The 21098-nt window shown below is 37.3% G+C and overlaps 1 protein-coding gene across 4 annotated transcripts in view; it reads left to right on the forward strand.

Moving 5' to 3' along the window:
- ECPAS (Ecm29 proteasome adaptor and scaffold) overlaps positions 1-21098 on the forward strand; it is a 70010-nt gene that overhangs the window by 40260 nt on the left and 8652 nt on the right. For all 4 annotated transcript variants that reach the window (XM_087957589.1, XM_087957587.1, XM_087957588.1 and 1 more), the window contains 22 exons: positions 55-178; positions 1033-1178; positions 1726-1780; positions 3319-3433; positions 4268-4336; positions 5726-5843; positions 6156-6323; positions 6984-7063; positions 8051-8156; positions 8555-8602; positions 8752-8873; positions 9539-9689; positions 10086-10151; positions 10760-10849; positions 12216-12282; positions 12867-12958; positions 13047-13113; positions 15408-15599; positions 17226-17434; positions 17993-18036; positions 19213-19405; positions 20773-20917. In XM_087957589.1, coding sequence (XP_087813715.1) covers positions 55-178; positions 1033-1178; positions 1726-1780; positions 3319-3433; positions 4268-4336; positions 5726-5843; positions 6156-6323; positions 6984-7063; positions 8051-8156; positions 8555-8602; positions 8752-8873; positions 9539-9689; positions 10086-10151; positions 10760-10849; positions 12216-12282; positions 12867-12958; positions 13047-13113; positions 15408-15599; positions 17226-17434; positions 17993-18036; positions 19213-19405; positions 20773-20917 — 2467 coding nt within the window. The remainder of the gene's footprint in view (positions 1-54; positions 179-1032; positions 1179-1725; positions 1781-3318; positions 3434-4267; positions 4337-5725; positions 5844-6155; positions 6324-6983; positions 7064-8050; positions 8157-8554; positions 8603-8751; positions 8874-9538; positions 9690-10085; positions 10152-10759; positions 10850-12215; positions 12283-12866; positions 12959-13046; positions 13114-15407; positions 15600-17225; positions 17435-17992; positions 18037-19212; positions 19406-20772; positions 20918-21098) is intronic.

Consider the following 21098-nt stretch of genomic DNA (forward strand, 5'->3'; position numbering starts at 1 on the left):
TTTTGATAAGTGAGCGAAGTGAAATTTAGTGTTGTTTTACTGTGTGTTTCTCAGGCCAAGCAAATTGAATTACAGTTTACGGTTGGTGAAGCTATTACCAGTGCTGCAATAGGGACCAGTTCCGTAGCTGCCCGTGATGCATGGATAGTAGCTGAAGAAGAGTATACTGCTCCTATTGGTAGGTTTGGCATAGGAATATCTAATAAGATATTTCAGAGAGCAATTTTATAAGAAAAAAAGCTGCTCTTGGTGAACAAATCCAGAATGACAGTTTTCTATTGACATTTTGCTTCCATTGTTATTCTGGCTTTTGAAAAGTCACTTAATATGGAACCTGCTTCAGCATAATTTTTGCACCTACAATTAGTTTTGTGCTTATCAGTGGTAATAGAATATAACTCAAGTCAAACTACAGCCTAAATTCCAAAATTAATCTAGTCTCTGTGATGACTTAGAAGGCAAATGCACACTTTATATCTCAGGGTAGTTTGTAATGGTTTTTCATCCATTGACATTAAATATTTATATACATTTTTCCAAGTAAACAAACTTCTAAAGCAGTTAACACAAACATTAAAACAAATATTCTAAAAGGCTAATAACAGCACCAATTTTTCTATTCAACCTGTCAGGCTTGAAACTATTCTGTTTGCATAATAAAAATAATCCTGTCATTTATTCCTCTTGTAAAGTCTGATATAATAGGCTCTGTACTGGATTGCTTTGGGAAACATTAGAGAAACCGATTAAAAAGAGAGAAAAAGAAAATATGACAAAATAATCCATATAGCCCTTAATTTTGCTTACCAAAAGATGCAACCGTAAACTGCAAAAATGTTGCATCTTTTGGTAAGCACAAGTGTACATGAACGTATCTGAAACTGAAACAAAGTCCAGAATTTATATGTAGAATATTTATAGGCTGAACCATGAATATTTAAAGTGAAAACATTGCTGACATGGCTCTGTTTCTCAAATCCTTTTGTTTGCATTATACTTAACTTCTTCTCTGCGATGGTTTTAATGTAACAGATGTGAAAATTAATGATGTGGTTCCCTGGGTCCTGGACGTCATTTTGAATAAGCATATCATAAGTCCCAACCCTCACATAAGACAAGCATCCTGTATTTGGCTTTTATCACTGGTGAAGAAGCTGAGTGCCCATAAAGAAATTAAGGTAGGAAGAAAAAAATTATGTCCCATTTTTGAGGTTGGGAGGGGAGATCTGATTTAGTTGACCTGTGATTTCATGGTGCATTCTTTTGTCCTCTTGCTTGTCTGTTTCTGAATTCTCATTTTTCTGCTTGGTCTGGAAGTGCACTTTCTGGGCAAAAGGGATACAGGTCCATTAACGGTGTGCTGTTTTTTCCAAAACTCATACCGTAGAAAAGTAGAAGAAATTTGTTTGAGTCTCACACTTTATTGTTTTGATAGTGAAGTTGCATGATTCCTGTATTAGCTTGGAAAAAAGTCTGCATGTTCTGACCTCTAATCATATTTCAAAGGATTATTACCACATCCTTCTACAGGGGATAACAGAAACTGACAATCTGTCATAGATTGTATTCCTTCAAGAATAAACCATCAGAGGCTTTGCACCAAATGTTGTTCTTCCCTGCTCACAGAGCAAGCCAGAAAAGGGCGAGTTATTCTTATTGGTGAGATTTTGAAGTTGTATTTCAGGTAACAGGTATAAGTTAAAATCTTCTTTTTTTCTTTCATAGTCACATCTCAAAGAGATTCAAACTGCATTTGTATCTACTTTGTCTGACAGTGATGGTAAGTAGGATCATACCTGCATTATTTTATTCATTGATTAAAAATGCAAATCCTTATTAGAAACAAAAGCGCTTAAGCTTACAGATATAGAAAAAAAGCTTTCAGTACAGAGATGTTATTATTTCAATTGTTACTTGCTCTAAAAACTCAGAAATTTGACATTGAAATTATGTAATACCAATGCATAGCATTATTATTTAAATGAAATTTTTAATCTAGAATTAGAATTCTTTTATTGACCAAGTGTGATTGGACACACAAGGAATTTGTCTTGGTGCAAATACTCTCCGTGTACATAAAAGAAAAGAAAAAATACATTTGTCAAGAGTCTAGTTGTGATTTTTAAAAAAACACATATTTTTCTAAATAAAATGTTATTTTACAAAACTAAATATGAATTATTCTTGAACTTGATCCTGTACCTGTTTTTAATTGCATATAAAAATGAAATATATTGCTGAATGCCACCAAGAAAACAAAGATTTGGTAGTATTAACAAAGAAAGGAAACCAAATTGTAGGTTCTGAATAAATAGTGACTTTAATATAATTAATTCTAAACTTTTGTAAGCTTAATCTGGGAGGAAAAAAATATTGAGAGCTATTGACAGGTTGACTTCAAAAATTGATGCCAAGAAGTTCTGCAATGATTTCTATTTGATCTGAATTCTAGACTTAGTGAGGATTGAAACCAACGTATATGCTGTAAAGCAGGGATCCCCAACCTTTCGACGCCGCGGCCCGGTTCCGACATCAGCTGGGCGCTGCGCGCCCGGTATCGGCGTCAACTGGGCGCCGCCATCTTTTATGACGAAAAGGCGCTTCCGGTGACGTCACGGAAGCGCAAGCTGTTCGTCATAAAAAGATGGCGCGCCTAGCGCTTCTGGTGAGCTTTTCGGGTAGAAATGGCTTTCTACCCGGAAAAGCTCATCGAAAGGCGCCGCCATCTTTTTATGATGAAACAGCGCCCGGTGAGCTTTCTACCCGGAAAAGCTCACCAGAAGCGCTTTTTACCAAAAAGATGGCGGCGCCCAGCAACCAGCGGCCCGGTAGGGTTGTTCCGCTGCCCGTGCACGGTCCGCTGGACCAGCGGTTGGGGACCCCTGCTGTAAAGAACTTTACAGTACCACTGATTAATATAGCAAAATTGGAAGTATAGCTGAGAGGTTTTGTTTTTTTCATTTAATCATTTAGGCTTTTAAAGTGCAACTGCTTTTCTCTCAAATAAGAACTTGCAGACCGCTGAACTATTTCAGACATTTTTAGTCTGACTGAGAATTGCTTACATGTTGCGATTTGAGAGTCTCAGAGGAAATTGCTTGTTATTCTTTCCTGAGGAGTTGGCTTTCTAGCATTAACTTTTCTGGCCTTGGTTTTAGGAGTTCTATTACTGCTGTGCGTTTGTGATATTTACATACTTTTGAATGGGTAAATGTAATTGAACTGGTATTGGCCTGGTTAATGTTTGGGCATGGAGACCCATATATAGATGTAACAATTGAGCATAGTAACATTTAATTTGCTTTCGGTTTCTTCTAGAACTCAGTCAAGATGTTGCTTCTAAAGGTCTTGGTTTGGTGTATGAGCTTGGAAATGAACAAGATCAACAGGAACTAGTTACTACACTTGTTGAAACTCTTATGACTGGAAAAAGGTATTTTAAAGAAACCTCAACTGATAGAATATGTATCAGGAGGCAGGGAATAATAAAAAGGGGGATTAAAAGTAAGTGAGTTTAAATATAAAACAAGTTTGGAGGAATGCTACATTATCCTAAGATGGAGGAATGCTTCAGAACATCTGAAACCTTCTGTTCACATTTCCTATAAATTATCTTGAATCAATATGAGCTTTATTTTAAAATTCTGAAATAATACGATGTATTTGCTTTCCTCCTGCATGGCAATCTATAGTTTGATCTCAGTATGTTATGTTTTGATCTATTTGGAACTTTTATCCTAAATATTTCAAGGAACAAAAAGCATCTTAGGATAGTGTGGAATGGGTTTGAAAAAGTAATAAAATCCCTTTATCTGTGCGGTGATGTGTTAATAATGTTTCTTGTAACATCTGTATAAGATTATATGTTCGGGTACTTAAATTAAGCCTATTTAAATGGGCAAAAATCCTGCCAGACATTTGTTAGTCTGAAAGAACAGTTTAATCCAGCCTCTTCTCCCTCCTTTTTACCAATATGAAATCAATTGAATAAATATTTCCAGTTATGATAAATTTAACAGAAGAGTCCCTATTATGCAAGACCCCCCCATTTGCAGTGGTGTTTCAAGAATCAGGGGAAAATGTTTTTCCCAAAATGCACACGTATCCTGTAATGAATCTTAACCCCTTCTTTTTCCAATTGATTTGGAAATGTACATTTGACATGTATAAATGAGGCAGAACCAAGAGGCTATATAATCTGATCCCAAAGAGATACAAAATTAATCTCCTTCACAAGCTTTCATATAATAGAACACTCTCGTTACAGAGTCAAGCATGAAGTGTCTGGGGAAACTGTGATGTTCCAAGGCTCAGGTCTTGGCAAAACTCCAGATGGGTAAGTTCATTGATTAATTGTGCTATTTGTGAGCCATTGTGTTACTTTAATCTATGGTATAGGTATCACTAGGGATCTACAAAGATGTTACATGTAATTCTTCATCAATCAGGGGTTGTTTTTTTAATTTTTTGTTTTGGAGATGTTTTCAAATCTCATAGAAGTTCAGTCCTAAACTCTCATGAGATTTTCTTAATTTCATATGATTTAAGCCTCTCTCTTTTTTTTAATATTGAAGTGCTTATGGGTAGCCGTTGGGAGTTTCTTGTCCAGTGCCACATTTGGTCCGTGATTCCTTCCAAACATTCCATTGAAGGTTGGGCTCCTCTACAGATACCAGTTCCTGAGACAGGGCTAGTGGTCAGTTTTATGGGGACTCATCATTCAAAGGCACTTAGTCCATCCTAGTAAATTGATTCTCTGAATTGCTCAAATGTTCCTTGAGCAGCGGGGAATGAGAAAGTCATGGAATATTTATACCATTGTAGCAAGTAACAAGAAGTGGGAAAATAAGGCTCTGCAGTGACGAGGGGCAAATGGGCATTGCCATTGGTGTCCTTTTTTCAAGTGGGGCATATTTTAACCAACCTACCCCCTTCAATTTTCCATACGGGAGCATAAAGAATAGAAGATGCTTCAAAAATGGGAAGGAACCATGTTTGCAGCCCTGGCATTTAAGTAGTGGTATCTAAGCAAAAGAAGACAACTATGAAGTTTGTCAGGCATACCAGTGTCCAAGTTAAGTAGAGAACAGGTTAGGGAAGTATGATGCACCAGCCTTTTCATACATGTCACCAAAGCCCCTGTTCCCATTTGTTATGGCTGAAGCCCAGCACAACATTGTTTGGAATATAGTTCTGTTAAATCACAGCTTAGCTGGAACTGTTCGCCAGAACTTCTGAGGCATTAAAAAACAACAACCATTTGTTCCATTTTGTGCACTCACCTGTTAAGCATTGTGTCCAAAGAGCAAATGTCTCCTGATGGGAACTGTGATCCTCTGTCTTTTGTAGCAGAGCATGAACTAGAGAGGCAGCAAAGGTGAACCCAAAAAGTGAATGGAAAGCCTTATCACTTTTACATTTAGATCTGTACAGAAGCCTAAAAAAACAAAGAGGGAACACAGACTAAAGTCTTGCTTCTAATTGTATGGTCGTACTAATTCTGAAATATAGTGGTTTGCTTATTAGATGTTACAGAATATGGGATGGTTTCTGTTTTAATGGGGAAGATTTTTTAATTATTGCATAATCGTCTTAACAAATTTAGTTTAAATCTATATTTAAAATATTATTTTGACCCCCATCTCTAAGTATCCCCTTACAATTGTTTGAGCAAAATGGGACATGTAAGAAGTAGCATTAATCATTTGTTTCTGTTTTTCCCAAGCCAGGGTCTTTCTACTTACCAGGAGCTTTGTTCACTTGCAAGTGACCTCAACCAGCCCGATTTGGTGTATAAATTCATGAATTTGGCCAATCATCATGCAATGTGGAATTCTCGGAAGGTATTTGCATGTAGTTGGGATGGTAGAACATTAGAATTAAAAACAAAAAACCCTATGTCTATGTCTGGATAACTTTGAAAGACTATTTCTTCTATTCTGAATTCTGATCTGAAGCTCAACATTATGAGTAATTGGGATGAATCAGTTACAGCGGGAGCGTTATATACAGAAGAGCTATTGATTCATATACAAAATACATAATGTTCATTTTATTAGCGTTGAATATTTTCTGTCTCTTACCAGAAACCTGAATGAACGTAAATGGGACACCTAAGTGGTATTTAACATTTTTTTCCCCCTTGGTTTTCCCAGGGAGCAGCTTTTGGTTTTAATGTGATTGCTACCAAAGCTGGGGAACAGCTGGCTCCTTTTCTTCCTCAACTGCTTCCTCGTCTCTATCGATATCAGTTTGATCCCAATCTTGGGATTCGACAGGCTATGACCAGCATTTGGAATGCACTTGTTACAGACAAATCTGCTGTAAGTGAACACAGAATAATTATGTCCCAATGTCGTCACTTTTTTCCATTGAGCAGTCACAACTTAAAGTTAGAGAGAGAGAGAGAGAACATACACATACACACGTTCCTATATTATATACAATATGTATATTGTTTATATGAAAATAGTAAATACATTTGAAGAAGCCTAAGTCTTTCTGAACTAAGTTCCTGCTTGCATTAAGAATTACAGTCAAAAATATTGTTTTGATTATCTATTTATCTATCTTTTAAAAAATGTGATGTATGTGAATATGTAACTACTGTAGTGTGAGAACATATGATTAGTAGTATTTTTTTTTCTTTTCTGTTTATAGTAGAATGATTTTATTATATAGAGAGGTTTACCTTCTTTACCACATAGAGCAAAATCCACATAGTAAAATCACTATGTCAGAATGACCTGAATTAAGCTATCATATTAGCCCATTTTGATATCTTCTTCTTGAGCTGTTTCTGAATGATGATATATATACAAAGCAGGAAAATGCTTTAAAAATAATCTTTCTTGCATTAAATTTCTATTTTATTGTAGTTTATTGTTGAGTTAGAGGAAATTATTGCTATAAATGTTCAATTTCTTCACTCTTTTGGGTGTGGGAATGCTTTTAATAGTTAAAACTGTTTTCTATTGGTTCAGGTGGACAAATACATGAAAGAAATTCTTGATGATTTAATAAGCAATCTGACTAGCAATATGTGGCGAATTCGAGAGTCAAGGTATGCATTTTTAAAATCAGTTCCTTATTTAAATTAAAATAATCGGTGTTTTGAAAATCCATACTTACTTGTATATTTCCTCTAAATTGGATTTTCAGGATTTATTTATGTAATTCTGTCAGTTATGTGAGTTGTACATTTGGGGGCTGGGTGGCAGATTTTGCAATTTTGGAGTACAAATATTTGGAAACAAGTCATACAAGTTAGCAGGAAGACTTAATTATGAAAAAAGATGCATAAATTTTTGTTTGTTTTCTACTATATGATTTAAGTTGATATAACCTGTACTAAATAATTATATCTCTGGAACTTTTTTTGACATTGATGCAAAGTACCATTAGGAACTTTGTAGAATACCACCCATGATATTTAGTTAAGAGGGGAATTGTATATAAATACTTGTGCTAAACTATAGCAAATAAGCTTTGTCTTTGCATGCACACTCCTACATAGCCTAGTTTTCAGTTCTGCTGTGAGCATGAGCAAGAAAATACTGTGTTGTAGAACTAAGTGAATTGTGGTTATTATTAAATATGGTTTGTTTAAAACAGGTTAACTTAAACTATTGAGAATTGTTATAGATCAGGTCTGTCAAACTTGCGGGCTGTGGGCCAAATGCGTCACACGCTGACCACGCCCATGCCCGGTTTAGCGAAGGGGAAAAAAGTCCCAATACATCATGTGAGGTTGCCGTGACGACATGAGTTTAACACCCCTATTATAGATGAAGACATAACCACATAAAGTGTTTCCTTAGAAATAGAGAACTAATTATTGTAAGATTGCAGTTTGTTTTTTAAAAAGGGAGCTTGAAAAGGGGGTTTAATTCTACTTTAAGAAATTTAAATGTACAGGCATTACTGTCTGGCAGTTCTGTTAGTTCTTCTATATTTTTAAATAATTTACATGTTTAGGGAAAGTTGAATTTGTTTTATTTTATTGAAACTTCATATTAGCGAAGAATGGTAATTAGAACTCTTTCCACAGCTGTTTAGCACTGAATGACTTGCTAAGAGGAAGACCTTTGGATGAGATTATTCATAAACTTCCAGAAATATGGGAAACACTCTTTAGAGTGCAAGATGATATAAAGGTACTAAAAAGGTTCATGTTCTAATATTGGAAAATTACTATAATCATTGCAGGCAAAGAAGAGCTCAGATCCAAAAATGCCTCTATGCTTCCTCTGGTGTTATGCTGGGAATTCCCAGAACTCAACATCCCTGAATGATAAAACACACATTTGTGGTCCATTTTGGTTTTCAGCCTTCATGGCAAAAATATCTGAGCTTTATGAATAAAGCAGAAATACTTAGAATAGAAAATACTTAGAATAGAAAATGACTGTTCAACCACCTTTGTTTGAAAAAGAGATTTACATTTTGTTGAAAATATATACCATCAAGGCAAAATTACTCCATTAATAGTGTCTGAAATTAAAATTGGAAACTTACAAGTTTTCTTTTCCCCTCCCCTCCTTTTCTTTTTCAGGAATCTGTACGAAAGGCGGCAGAGTTAGCCCTGAAAACATTAAGTAAGGTACATTCTCATAATCACTTTAATAACTTCAAGAATTTTACATCATTCTGTGACTCAGTTTGAACCAAAACGTAAAGAATATCTTCAGAATATCTGTGCTCATAATGGATCCCATTTTCCATCTGCATGTTGTTGTTGTTTGTTTTAAGGTGTGTGTGAAGATGTGCGACCCATCTAAAGGAGTTGCAGGCCAGAAAACCATAGCCGTACTTTTGCCATGTCTTCTTGATAAAGGAATGATGAATACGGTGACTGAAGTGCGGACACTGAGGTACCTTATCCTTACATTTTTTTCCCTTTCTTTTCACATTTCCAAATCTCATAGCCAGAAACTATTTCAGCAGGACTTTACCCATCATTCTTTCACTTCTTAGCTGAAATAAAATAAAAGAATCCAAGGAATATTTTTTACAATAAATGATGATTTCTAGATTCCCCTATGGTAGTATCCCATGAGTTGCTTAAGCATATGATTCTAATTGAATCATAGTTGGCTGGCCTTGCACCACCCAGTAAACTGTTTACCATAATTTATGAGCCAAGGAAACTCAATGTAGAACATATGCTTAATTATATGCATAATGTGCACCACTTAAGCTTTGGTGGGAAAATCATGATTGCACCAATTAAAAAGTCCCACAGTTGCTGTAACCAGCTGTAGAAAGAGCCAGTCCAACCTGCTATAAATACAACCACTGAAATTAGAGTTTTTGATGATAGGGACATTTATGGCCCAGAAAGTACATAATATAAGCTCCCTGGGAATTTGCAGCATTTCATTTATTTTTTGAACTACTTTGTTTTTTAGCGAATGGAAATTAAATTTGGTAGCAGATTGTTTTCTGACACCTAAACAGTATTCATTATGTGGTTGCATGGATTACTACTAGTGAAGAAGAATGCAAATGTGCTTGTCTTCCACATTTTTATTTATAGCATTAATACCCTGGTGAAGATCAGTAAAAGCGCTGGAGCCATGCTGAAACCACATGCACCAAAGCTCATCCCAGCTTTGTTGGAATCCCTGAGTGTTTTGGAGCCCCAGGTCCTCAATTATTTGAGCCTGCGTGCTACAGAGCAAGAAAAGGTAAGGGCACTATTAAATAAAAAGGTTTCTCATTTATAAAAAAAAGCATTATCTAATCTAGATTAAAGGGTGTCTAGCAGAGAAGGGAATGATATTAGTTACATCATCAATTATTTTCATACAGTTGAGATATCCACGTGATATTTTTAATTAAAATTCAAAGTAAATAAGATAAGTTAGTTAACTTAATTTGTATACACTAAGTAAAATATTGTTTGAATTTAAAAATTTCATGAGAATTATTGCTCTTTCTTTTTTAAGGAATCTGTCTTTTCAATTGCTCTTAACAAAATATTGCTTGCTACTATGCATCCACATGGGCCTTCCGTTTTCTCTTGTCACCTTTTAAACTCTAGATTTTAATCCATTTTTCTTTTCTTTTTTTAAATCATTAAGGCTGCAATGGATACTGCAAGACTGAGTGCTGCTAAATCCTCCCCAATGATGGAAACTATAAATATGGTAATAATTGGCTTTAAGAAAAGTTTTACATAACCTGTCCAAAAAAGATTGCAAATAATAATGAAATTCCTCTGGTTATAATTGATAGCAAAATATTGGTATTTCTAATTATTTCATTTAGTAAAGGAAAGCTGGTGTTAACAGCAGGAAGTTATTCACTTCTAACAATGTCTTGATCAATAACCAAGAAGACAAGATTCACAAAATTGTTTCATGAGCTTTTAAAACAGGCTAGCCTTCCTGCCATAACAAGGATGCAAATCAAGTGAGGGGTACAATAGCCCTGAACACTCAGCACCTCTCCCTCCCCCTGCACACTCACATATGCACAGTCATACAAAGGAAATAAAATAGTGGTTATCGTTTCTATTTTTACAATAAGCTACACTTTGAAAATGGATGGCAAAGCAGCCGTTGATAGAAACAAAAACATTTCTGCAAAGAAAGTACTGGATTAAAAGTGGATGTATTTTTAGTTGCTCCTGCTCCAAACAGTTGGTCTTCCAGCAGAATGTTAATAAGCAGCTTGTGAGCAACAGTCCAGTAATCTCTTTTGTTGTATTAATCTCTTTGGATGTTTTGATTTTCTTTTGATTTTGTTTCTCCAGTGCTTGCAGTATTTGGATGTGTCTGTTTTGGGAGAGCTGATTCCTAGGCTCTGTGAACTGACTAGAAGTGGATTAGGCATTGGCACTAAGGTATGCTTATGCTTAGGAAAGAAGGGTTTTGCAGGAAAGTTGGGAATGCTAAGCTCATATTGACATTTGCATAGCCCCCCACATATATCTCTCTATTTGCGTAATTATAAGTATATAATGATTTTATCCTGTGATGTAAGTGAATGCAGTTTGGGAGACCTATCCAGAGATGGGATATTAGAAAATTCAGGAGAGAAAGTCAGGAAAAGATGGCAAATTCGGGAGACAAAGGAAAGAATGGTAGGGTTATGTTTTATGCCAGGGGTATCAATCTCAATTTCATTGAGGACCACATCAGGGTTGTGTTTAATCGCAGGGGGAGCAGCTCAACATTGCTCATGTCGGGGGGCTCTGTGATGTCCCAATAACAGATGCCAGCGAAAATGGAGTTCGGGAGGTCCTTGCGTTCCATTTTCATGGGCAGAGGCACCGCGGGCTGGTCCTTTGCTATTTCCAGGGTAGGCCAGATCTAAGCACCCCGTGGGCTGGATCCAGCCTTGAGTTTGACAATATTTATATTTAGTAGGTGATGCAATTATATCGCATCAATTATGTCTTCCCTGGCAGTGCCATTGGTGGTATGCTGTGGGGGCTTTGCCATTGCCATTCTACTGAGATTAACACTGACTATGAATATGAGGAAGTCTTAGTGCTTAGGAGAAAGATATTTGGGAGGGGCAGATAACATTGGGGCAATTCAGCTAACTTAGCATTTTTAGATGTTCTGCACTTGTAGATCCTGCCAATAAAATTCAATAATGAATAATATGGTGGATATTTCCTTGTTATTCATACTGTCAGAATTCTGACTAGCGGTCTTATTCGCTACATAGGTAGCCCTCATTTACCGGCTGGCAACTCGGTTGCTAAGCCATGCCATGGTGAAGTGAAAAATCACATAACTGTGCCTGTCTTACGATATTACTTTGTCAGGCATGGACGTGGTTGTTCAGTGAATCACATTGGGTCATTAAGCATGATGCCGTGTGATCACACTTGCAACTTCCTGTCAGCTTCCACAACAAAAACAGCTAGGAAAGCTGCAGATGTTGATCATGTAATCGTGGAATGCTGTGACTGTTGTAAATGCACAGCAGTTGGCAAGCACCCCTAATCGCAGTCACATGACTGTGGGGATGTTCCAATGGCCAGAACTTTGAGGACTAGTCATAAGTCTTTTTTTTTTCAGCACCTTTGTAATTTTGAATGCTTGCTATGTCAGTAAGTGAGGACTACCTGTATTCATTCAAAGTAGGCATCACTGAATTCAGTGAGGCTTGTTTCTAAGTAAATGTGCAGACATAAGCTTCCTTTTCACCCAGAAAAATAAACTAATCTCTGCCTTTCCTATTTTTACTCTTTTTAGGGTGGTTGTGCTAGTGTAATTGTGTCACTAACTACTCAGTGCCCACAAGATTTGACACCATATGCTGGTAAGTTTTAGAGCCATATTTTCTTCCTTGTAAACCTCGGCTGATTTACTCTTTTTCTTTCTTTCCACTTTGTGAATAAACCCCCAAAACATTACTAACCCACAAAAGATTTTCTTAATCTGCCTTAAGGGTTTTGAATTTCTGTTTGAATGCAATAACATAATTATTATTGTTTAAAAAAACAAATGTTCAACAAAGTGGTGAACGAAGGATAGATTACTACTCCTCCCATTAGAGGAGAGAGACAGAGGAAGCCTTTCCCATTACATGGATTTGTCAGCACAAAGCCAGAAATCAATTCCTACAGTCAACAATGATCCTTTTATTCAAACTAATGGTTACAAATCAGTACTGTATGGAAACTTACTTGAGGAAAATTACGTTATAGTATTGGTAATCTGCCACTATATTTTGTTTATTTTGAGCCATCAAGTGTGTTATAGCTGGTCGGAGTAGTTCTGTAGTACATTACACCACATCTTTTTTATTATATTAATTATATCAGAAGGTTTGGGAATTGACTTTCTACTTGTTTGTACAGAAACTTACAGTTGATTGCTAAAATAATTTCTTCTCTTACCTAGGTAAGCTCATGAGTGCTTTACTTAGTGGCCTAACTGATCGCAATAGTGTGGTGCAGAAGAGCTTTGCATTTGCCTTGGGACATTTAGTTAGAGTAAGTCATGCTTCCTCAGTTTCGAGATTTTTCTGTCTGGTTTTGTGAGTTCAGAAGTGACATGAGTTTTTCTGGGTTTTATTTTAAGACTTCACGAGACAGCAGCACTGACAAATTGCTCCAGAAGCTGAACAGTTGGTACATGGAGAAAGAAGGTATGCGCTTAAGATAAATATTTTTAAAAAGTTGTAGCATGTTAAATATTTTTGAAATGGTTCATTCCTAGAAGCATATGTAATGAGTATGACATTGCTATTACTTTTATTTTAAAATGCAACCTGGATAGTTTGAGAATTGCTTTTTTGTTTTTGTTTTTTTTGCTAAGCATGCTTACTGAACACCTTTTTCTATACTAAAATGCCTTTGGTACAGTGTTTGAGAGAAAATGCTTATGTAAAATTCATTCAGAAGTTTTGCTATTTAAAAACTTTTACATTACTTGAGTATGACTCACTTTAAAATCTCTGAAAAGCCAACTATCTTCTTACATAAGCAACTGGTGTTGATTTTACACCAGTTAAATCAGTTAGCTCAGCCCTAAACTCACTAAATTGTGTTTTTCCAGCTGTCTGTATCAAAGTTATCAAAATAATTTGATTTCATTTGTGAGACTCTTTTGTTCCTTAATTGAATATGCTGAAAATATGAATAATGTAGGTAGTTCTCAAGGTAGGACCATTGTAGCATTCCCGCAGTCATCTGATCAAAATTTAGGTGCTTACAGCCTGTCCATATTTACAACTACAAGGGTGCTTCAATTCACCCCATCCACCTACCTCTCCCTTTTGCCAACTCTACATAACTGCACTCTGGCATCACCCTTGGAGCTGAAGTAGAGATCTTCAGCAGTGTTACCTGGCTACCATTGATCTAAGCCTCTACTTCAGTCCTACTGCAGCCAGCCAAAGAGTGTTTCCTCAAGCCCCATGTCATGGTTAAAAAAACCCTCACTATCCCATGCTCCACAAGCCCTGTTGCACCCAGCTGACCCTCAACAGCTTCCAACCACTGACAAAGTATGCCCAACCTGGCCCTATAAGAGGCAGTTGCTGGCTACTCCAGGCCTTCTTCATGAGATTGCTTGCACCGTCGTCCAAATACCGCATCCTGTTCTTACGATGTTTCAGAAGGCCTCAGAAGCTTTCCTATCTCTTCCCCCATATTTGCCTTTTCACCCACCTGATACAGTGGCAGTCCTCAATGGCAGTAGGGGCACTGGGGTTGAAGGTTACGCCTAGGGACACTGGTGACTGCTGAAGGCCTTTGGGTTTTATTTCAGCCCTAGCACTGCCGCTGAGAAGGGCTGCTTTGTAGGGTGGCCAAAAGGGCAGAGATGAGGAGAAATACATGGGTGTGGGGGGAGTTCAAGAGAAAGCGGTCCTTTATCTCAGGGGTCCTCAACCCCTGAAACGCAGGCCGGTACCAGCCCATGGCCTGTTAAGAACCAGGCCACGTAAGTGGTGGACAAGCAACTGAAGCTTCATCTGTGCATGCGTGGGATCTAGATTGTGCATGAAACCACTACAGCCCTGGTCTGTGGAAAAATTGTTTTCCACAAAACCAGCCTCTTGTTCTAGAAAGGTTGGGGACCACTACTTTACCTTACTAAAGCTCAGGGCTGGGAAAGACCAAGCCAGGAATCACTTGGATTAGGAAGAGCCCTCACCTAATGACCAATAGAATTTTGCTAACGATTGCAATTGTTGGGATTGGCATCACTAAGTGATGTGGTCATGTCATATTTCACCTAACTACTGCATCAGTTAGTGATCAAAATTTGAGTCATAATTAGTATTACAGCTAGACAGTTTGCAAAATAATAATTGCCACAGTTTTATGTTTGTTTTGACTTTCTGTTCAACACTGCATCAAAAAGAGAAGAAGCATTTCCTATTTTTTCCCCCCAAGTAATTTTATTTGAGAATAAGCAAAAATAATGTGGATTCTACTTCATTTGCAGCAAAAGCATAGAGCCTACATTTCCTGAACTCTAGACCATGGCCCTAGAGCCCTTCAAAATGTTGCTGTTTATTTTTAATGTAACAGAAGGAAAGAAGCTTTAAATCTGTAGGGAATAATTATATTACTATTATTTAATTGGGGTTTTATATTGGTTTGTTTATTTATTTTATTTATTTAATTGGTTATTTAAGTGTTATTGCAGGGAAATTTAATTTTTGTTTTTGTCTTACTCACTTTTTGGAACGTGATTCTTGCTACACCATTTGAAGGACCAACCAAGTGTAATTCTCAACCCAGTAAAAGTTATACATCTTTGATTTATAGATTTGGAAGTCTATATCCTGTGTTATCTAAAATGACCAGAACTTTGAATAATGTTTTGAGCATCACTAGAAAGTAGAACCCTGAGCCTCCTGTGCTGCAATGAAAGCAAGGAGTCATGTTTCTCTCACTGTGTTTGTTTGTTTTTTTGTTATTATTATTTTAGAGCCAGTCTATAAAATGGCCTGTGCTTTAACTATGCATGCTATTGGACGCTACAGCCCAGATGTACTGAAGAATCAAGCCAAGTGTGTTTTGCCTCTGGCTTTTCTGGGCATGCATGAAGTTCCTGAAGAAGACAAGGGGGAGAAGGAAGAAGGCAACCTGTGGTCTGAAGTGTGGCAGGAAAATGTACCTGGTAAGTGATTTTCACTACCCTGACCACTTTATTACTATGAAAACCCAAAATACAAATCCTAAAATAAAATATTCACCTTGGTCTCTGAAAGATGGAGATTATGCAAAATCCTCCTCCATTTTATTATTTATTTTCCCCCCTCAAAGCCCCCTCCCCAAACAGATATCCCCATGTCATTGTGAGTTGTTGTTGTTTAATTTTAGTTATGCTCAGACTTTCTTTCTCCAAGTACAATTTGAACTGGGACTTTTTGCCTGTTTATTTAATTATTTAATTAATTTCATTTATATCCTATCTTTTCCTCTTAAAAGCCAAAATATATATTCTTGTTAATTTTAATGTACTTACTGTTTTACTCTTTTATATTATAGTTTTATCAGATTGCAAATTACCCAGAATTGTATGATAGTGAGATTAGCAACAAATAAATTAAATAAATATGGGTCAACTCTGGTTTTATCCGCATAATAATGACCTTGTGGGGTATGTTGGTATGAGACAAAATGGCTGGCTCAAAGTCCCAGTGAATTCACTTTACATACTGAACCCTTTAATCTCCGTCTTAGTTGCAATCCAACATTCAAAGGATCATGCTGGCTCAGGCCTTTTAACTTTTCCTAAAGCAGGAACCAATGTACCAGGCTATCTCTCAATATGTATTAGAGGCTTTATCCCTAAGCTCTCTACCAGTAGTTTTTGGTTAACGACCACTTCTTTGGCAGCTGTTCAATGTTGCTGTTGAACACGTGTTACTTAGGACCAGTCATCAAAATTCTGGCCGTTGCAGCACCCCCGCAGTCACGTGATCACAACCTGGGCACTTGACAACTGGCTCTTGACAATGATGACAGCTGCAGTGTCCCATCATCACCATTTGCAACTTTCCCTGCCGGCTTTACAAACGCAAAGTCAGTGGGGAAGCCAGCAGGGGAGGTTAGGCTGCAAGTTACTCCCACCACTTGTTCTCCCAAGGAGCCCTGCTGCAGATTATGAGATCCCAGGCAAACCCTCCCCTGCCATGGTGCAGATATGGTATTCAGCAGGTTCTGACCAGTTCTGGAGAACCAGTAGCAGAAAATTTGAGTACCTTGGAGAACCGGCAAATATCCCCTCTGACTGGAGATTTTACAGTATCCTTCCCCTGCCACGCCCACCAAGCTACACCCACAGAACCGGTAGTAAAAAAATTTGAATCCCACCACTGCAATGGTGCCCTTGCATGGTGCCACAGTGCCCACTCACAGGGCAGCAGCACCCTTCCTCAGCCCTCATGCCCTCACATGGTGCAGCAGCACTCTTTCTCTCACTCCAACCTGCATACACTCTACTCGCCCTAGCAAAGCAGCACTCTCCCATGCCTTACTCCCTGGTAGGCCCCTGTCCTCCAGCCTGCTTCCCCATTAATAATCCTCAGTCCTTGCTTAATGATGGCAATAGGAACTTCCAGGATTGCCACCGCTACGTTCCACAGCCACGTGACCTCACACTTTTTTAACCACGTCCCTTAGCGTTAAAAATCCCAGGCCCAATTGCCACTGTTAAGTAAAGGACTACCCATATTAATATCCGTCCGCGGTGGTGGTTCTCTTATGCATTCTAGCAAGCACTGTGTGTCTTGAATCATAGGTACCTACGGTGGCATTAGGCTCTATATGGAGGAATTGATTACAGTAACCCAGAAAGCTTTGCAGTCTCCGTCCTGGAAGATGAAAGCGCAAGGAGCGGCTACCATGGCATCCATAGCAAAGCAGACTGGCGCTCTGGTACCTCCACACTTAGGCATGGTGCTCACGGCACTGTTGCAAGGACTGCCTGGAAGAACATGGGCTGGAAAGGTAAAAAGCACTGACCGATGCAGTGGGTTGTTTCATGGTTTAGAAATGGGCCTTTTTAAAAAATGCTGCAATTCTTTGGCCGAACGGCTTTTATTTTATAAACTATCCAGAAGTCACTTAGGTGAGATGGGAGGTATATACATTTGATAAATGAATAAAATTTGCCTGATGTTGTCAAATAAACTCTAATTTGCTGGGGGGGGTATACATTTGTGAGTTTAATGGATCTGTGTTTGCAGAATCACTGATATGCTAGTTCGTGTTTGATTTTAAAATGAAATTCTGTGAGGCCAATTGGTGAAGAACAAATTTACCATAGAAGGAATAGCTGCTTGGTATTAGAGTGACATAAGTCGAGCTGCGTTGGCTCTGCTGTCGTGTATATATATTTTGTTCTTTCAGATCTTTTGCCCAACTGGGATATCATTATAATTCACAACCAAATGTTCATACAAGATGTAACTTGCATATTTGACAAGGCATTTGTAAATTTTTGTGGGGACAATATAGAAGTCACATACTAAAATGTATCTCTTACGTTGTTTATAATGTTTTTAGGAAGAGCTGTTAAAAGCAATTGCCAGTGTCGTCTGTTCATGCAGGTAAAAATATTTTCATTTCTTTGTCTGAAAGTTCTTCTCTGTATAAACAGTTTGGGGTGAGATGAATTTCCTCACTGATTCCTGGAAAAGTACTGGGGACTTTAGGTACTACTACTACAGTCTGTTACTTCCTAAAAATATTGTGGAAGTATTTTTAAAATTATTTCAAAAGAAGTGAACTAGAAGATTTTTAGTAATTGATAGGACAAATGAAAATGAAATTGAGTATGATGTAGTGGTTAACTGGGAGACCAATGAGTCCATAATCCTACCTTAGGCACAAACCCAACTGGGTTCCTCTCTCCCAGCCCTAGGAAGGAAGCAGTGGCAAACCACTTCCAAAGCCCCCTTCAAGAAAACTGAAAGGACTTCTTCAGTCAAATCCAAAGAATCAAAAACTGACTCTTAAGCATCCCTCTCCCCGCTTTGGATATTAAATAAAAAGGATGAATGAGGGAATGTATCTGCAAGTAAATCTGTTGCAATAAAACACTTTGCAAGATTTGTCCCAACATTCACTGCTAATTCCACAGTAAATGTGTGTTTGGATTATTTCACTTTGTACTCAAAACAAAACATTGCCCTACAGATCTTTGTGCCAGTGGACACGCACTTTTTAGCACATTTCATTCTAGTTATTCTTTCACACCTTTTCTCCCTTTTTTCTCCCAATGTCAATATACTAGTGATTTTTTTTTTTTTTTTTTTTTTGCTGCTGATCAAATTATTTCTCCTGTTTTTTGGATTTTTCCCTTAAGATATTTTTTCCTGAAAATTATAGTAAAGGAAATATTAGTTGTTAAAAATCAATGCTGCTTTTCCTTTGGGCTTGATGGTGCAGTTGTGGGATATGAATTGGAAAAAATATCTAGTTGCTGAGTATACATGGGTATAAATGAAATATGGAGAAGCTTTTCTTCATTAGAAGAAGAATAAAATTGCAAACTGTATGATTTCCAGCTGTTTTTTTCCCCTCAAAAATTCAAAGCATTTTACGATAAAATAAAATGCCAAGTTATCTATACAGTCATATGTCAGGTTTTACTTACCTAGAGCGAAGGAAATGTGCACATTTTTCAAGATATATACTTAGGTTGAGCTAAATTAAGAGGCTCGGTGTAATATCAAGGAGACACACTGATCAGTCATGTCCTGTTCATCCTTTAATGATTTTAGTGTGGAACTGCGCAAGCCTTTGCCCAACCAGCCCAGTGTTGATGATGTCGTACAGGCAATGCTGAAAGAATGCCGCAAAGAAAACCTACGGTACAAGATCGTGGCAATCCGGTGTATGGCTGATGTGCTTAAGGCTACCCAAGAAAATAGGTTCCAGGAATTGACAGACATAATCTTTCCAGTAATAAAGAAGGTGATCTTTTAGCCCTCTTTAGATTTGAATAATAGCATCGCTAAAAATAGAACATTTTTTTGAATTGGTACTTCTGGGAATTGTTCTCTGTAATCCATATAAAAACCTTTGTAAATCTGGCTGAGATTAATTTATATGTTGTGAAAAGAGGAGAGGACATCTCAAGCTGAACCAGGCTGAACTAATAAGATTCCTCCATTGAGGTCAAAGCAGAAACACAACTTAGTTTGCTGCTCATTCTTGCTTTTTACTATGTTCAGTCAGACCAAAGAAGAACTAACAATCTCCTTAGAATTTTTTATACTAATAATTTATAGCATTACCAGCTGGTGCTATGATGATATATGTCACAGTGGTTAGAATGCAGTAGTACAGGCCAATTCTGACAACTGCCAACAGTTCGATCCTGACTGGCTCAAAGTTGACTCAGCCTTCCTTCCTTCCGAGGTCAGTAAAATAAGGACCCAGATTGTTGGGGCAATTATGCTGACTCTATAAATCATTTAGAGAGGCTATAAAGCACTGTGAGGCAGTATACTAAGTGCTATTGCTATTTAGCAGAAAGGCCTCATATGAACTTCCTGCTAACTGGAGGAAGCCAGAAATTGTTAATGCCTTTGTACTTCTTGTTTTTGAAGAAGAGCGTCTCAATCCTATATCTTTCTTTGGAGAACAATCAATTGAATTCCTCCCCCCCCCCCCCTTTATAACTCTCACCTTCCTCTTTGAAGGATGCTGCTTTCAAATGGGTTACAAGTCCTTAATAAAGATAGGGCAGATGTCAGCTAATATCAGCTAATGCACCTGTAGCAGAAGGGCTGTTTTCAACTTTCTTAATCACTTAGGTTTTGGGGATACTTCTATCTTAGTAGAGTTCCATAAAATTTTATTTTTTAATACATTGACTACTAGTTTTTTAATTTCTTTTACTGACTTTCTTCTCAGTGAAGGTAATTGAGAGTCTAAAATTGTAAAAACATTTTGTGAAGTGTACATTATCTTGGGATCTGTCTGTTTATGAGGCAAGTATGGCTAGAGCGACTTCTTGGCTGAACTGTGAGATTAAAGAAATGGTCCCTGCCATCAACTATTGGATTTAAATCATTATTATATCAGTATGCCAATTAAATTTTGCAAGTTTGATCTCCTGCAGTACAGATGCCATGATTAGCTTTCATGTAAATAAAATGTTTTACATTTCAGTATATCACTCTGAATTCTTTGTTACTAACAAAATGTAAAATAATTTAATCAAACTGCTGACATGATGGTTGTAAAAAAGAGAAGTATAAAAGCTAAACCGTCTTTTTTTTTTCTTGTGCTTGCTTTTTCCCTTTCAAATTTCACACCCTCTGATTGCATTGCAGAATTGTCCTGAGAATGTAGGAAAAAATTCCTCACACAACGATGATGAGGATGAAAACGAAAATGAGAAAGAACTCCAAGTTGAAGCTCTCCTCTGTGCCTTTGAAAGCTTAGGCAAAGCCTGGCCTAAAAACTCAGACACACAGTGTAGGTCTAATTCCAGTAATTTGAACTATTTTATCTTTAGTTTTTGTAAGAGCTCTTAGGAGAGGAAGGGCATAATTTCATTGTATTGTTGGTTTTGTTGCAGTTCTTTTGCTTTGTATTTTTTAAGGTTAACTTTCTTAACGTCTTATGATTTAGCAATATAAGGATTGTAATAAGTGGG

Source organism: Notechis scutatus, chromosome 2 (genome assembly GCF_049901735.1).
Source record: "Notechis scutatus isolate UNSWTSFEM ecotype Mainland chromosome 2, rNotScu1.2, whole genome shotgun sequence".
Lineage (NCBI taxonomy): Eukaryota > Metazoa > Chordata > Lepidosauria > Squamata > Elapidae > Notechis > Notechis scutatus.